We start from the raw sequence: 1,540 nt of genomic DNA, 5'->3' as shown, positions 1-1,540 counted from the left end.
ACAAGATACAAATGATTCAAATTCATTTAATATTTGTAGGATGTAAATGACTATAAAAAAATATAATGTTTGGGTGGTAGATCGCCCCCCCCTCCAGACACGTTTCAAAAATCACTAAAAGTAGTACAAGTTAATGTTTTATTATGTTTATTTCACCAACAATGAACAGAGCAAAGATATTCAAAAGTATTATTTTGTCTATTATTTTTGCAAGCTGGTCAATGCAATTTCCTCTCAGAGAATAACAACAGTAACTTTATTCAAATATCAAATTTCTTTTGTGGAGTAACACTAGAATATTTTAAGAAAATAAAACAAAATATATTTAAAACAATTCATTTTCATTATAAACAGCAAAAACACCACAAAATCTGGTTTGACTTAAATGTGAAGTTTATAGTTAATTCTCATTATCTACCTCAGAAAATACAAAACAGTTAGTATCAATATTCCTTTTATCTTGCTCTTTAAAATGAACTTTCTATTTCTTTTAACATACTATGGAAAAGAATAACAAATTACAATATTCTATTAGCATCATCTAAATTTGACCCATTTCTGAATTTTGATTCCCAGACTACGAACATCTTCCGTCAAATCCACTCCAATAGGACATCTGAAAAATTAGGAGATAGTGATTAGTATTCAGTTTCTTGAAAGTAGATATGTAAGTGTTGTAAATTATTTTTTCTGTACTGAAATTCTTTTGTCATCTATTGTTATGAACTCCTAACATTAAAGAGTCAATACACTTTTCTAGATTCTGGCCTATCACCAAAGCTATTTCTCCACCCACTGACTCTGACAGGAAACTTAAGTTGTCAATATACATCTTGGCTTCTAACAACAACCCTTTTTCCTCTTCTACTTGCAAGAAACTTATACATAGTGAAACATCCGCTACTGATGCTTGTCACTTCTGATCATTTTGATCTCTTTCCTTCCTCTAACAATATGTCTGTCTATTTCAGGAAAACGTTGTTGTTTTTTTAATGGTATTAATATTCTTCCTGTATGTATCATAATTAACTTATGATTATTATAATGTCATTAAAAAGTATTAGTGGACATGGCATGGCATTTGTCCATCCTGAATCTAAGGTTTATGGCAAATTTGTGTTTTCCATGTGGTCATTAATTGTGATGATTTGTGTGCATTGATGTGCTTGTTTGAATGCATTTAGTTTTAGTGTACAATTTCATTTTAATTATATTTATGTATGTTATTCACTTTTGTCAGTGTCTAGTGATGAGCTGCAATTGAAGTGATATAGTTAGTTACAGAATAGTATCTTACTTTGCTTGGTGTTTTGTCTTGTTATTGTGTTTTGCATTTGATACCCTTGATTGGTTTGCATTTGCATGTACTTCATGTGCATTATGTTCATTTATTTGTGCATATTTGTGTGTGTGAGTGGCATTTGGTGGTGACTGTAGTTGTGCATTTGTTGTGGTGTGCATGCTGAATGTAGTGTTGTGTGAGCATTGTGTCTGTTGTCGTGGAATACATTGTGATTAGTGAGTGTATGTGTGCATTTTT

At 30.9% G+C, this 1,540-nt stretch overlaps 1 protein-coding gene across 1 annotated transcript in view; it reads right to left on the bottom strand.

Moving 5' to 3' along the window:
- Window positions 1-322: 322 nt before the first annotated feature.
- LOC119587926 (probable tRNA N6-adenosine threonylcarbamoyltransferase, mitochondrial) overlaps window positions 323-1,540 on the bottom strand; it is a gene marked incomplete in the record, with an annotated part of 7,208 nt that continues 5,990 nt past the window's right edge. The window contains 1 exon segment of the mRNA XM_037936636.1: window positions 323-616. Coding sequence (XP_037792564.1) covers window positions 538-616 — 79 coding nt within the window.

The sequence above is a fragment of the Penaeus monodon genome, chromosome 23 (assembly GCF_015228065.2).
Source record: "Penaeus monodon isolate SGIC_2016 chromosome 23, NSTDA_Pmon_1, whole genome shotgun sequence".
Classification (NCBI taxonomy): domain Eukaryota; kingdom Metazoa; phylum Arthropoda; class Malacostraca; order Decapoda; family Penaeidae; genus Penaeus; species Penaeus monodon.
The sequence above is the reverse complement of the archived record's forward strand: the minus strand, read 5'-3'. Positions and strand labels throughout refer to the sequence as shown.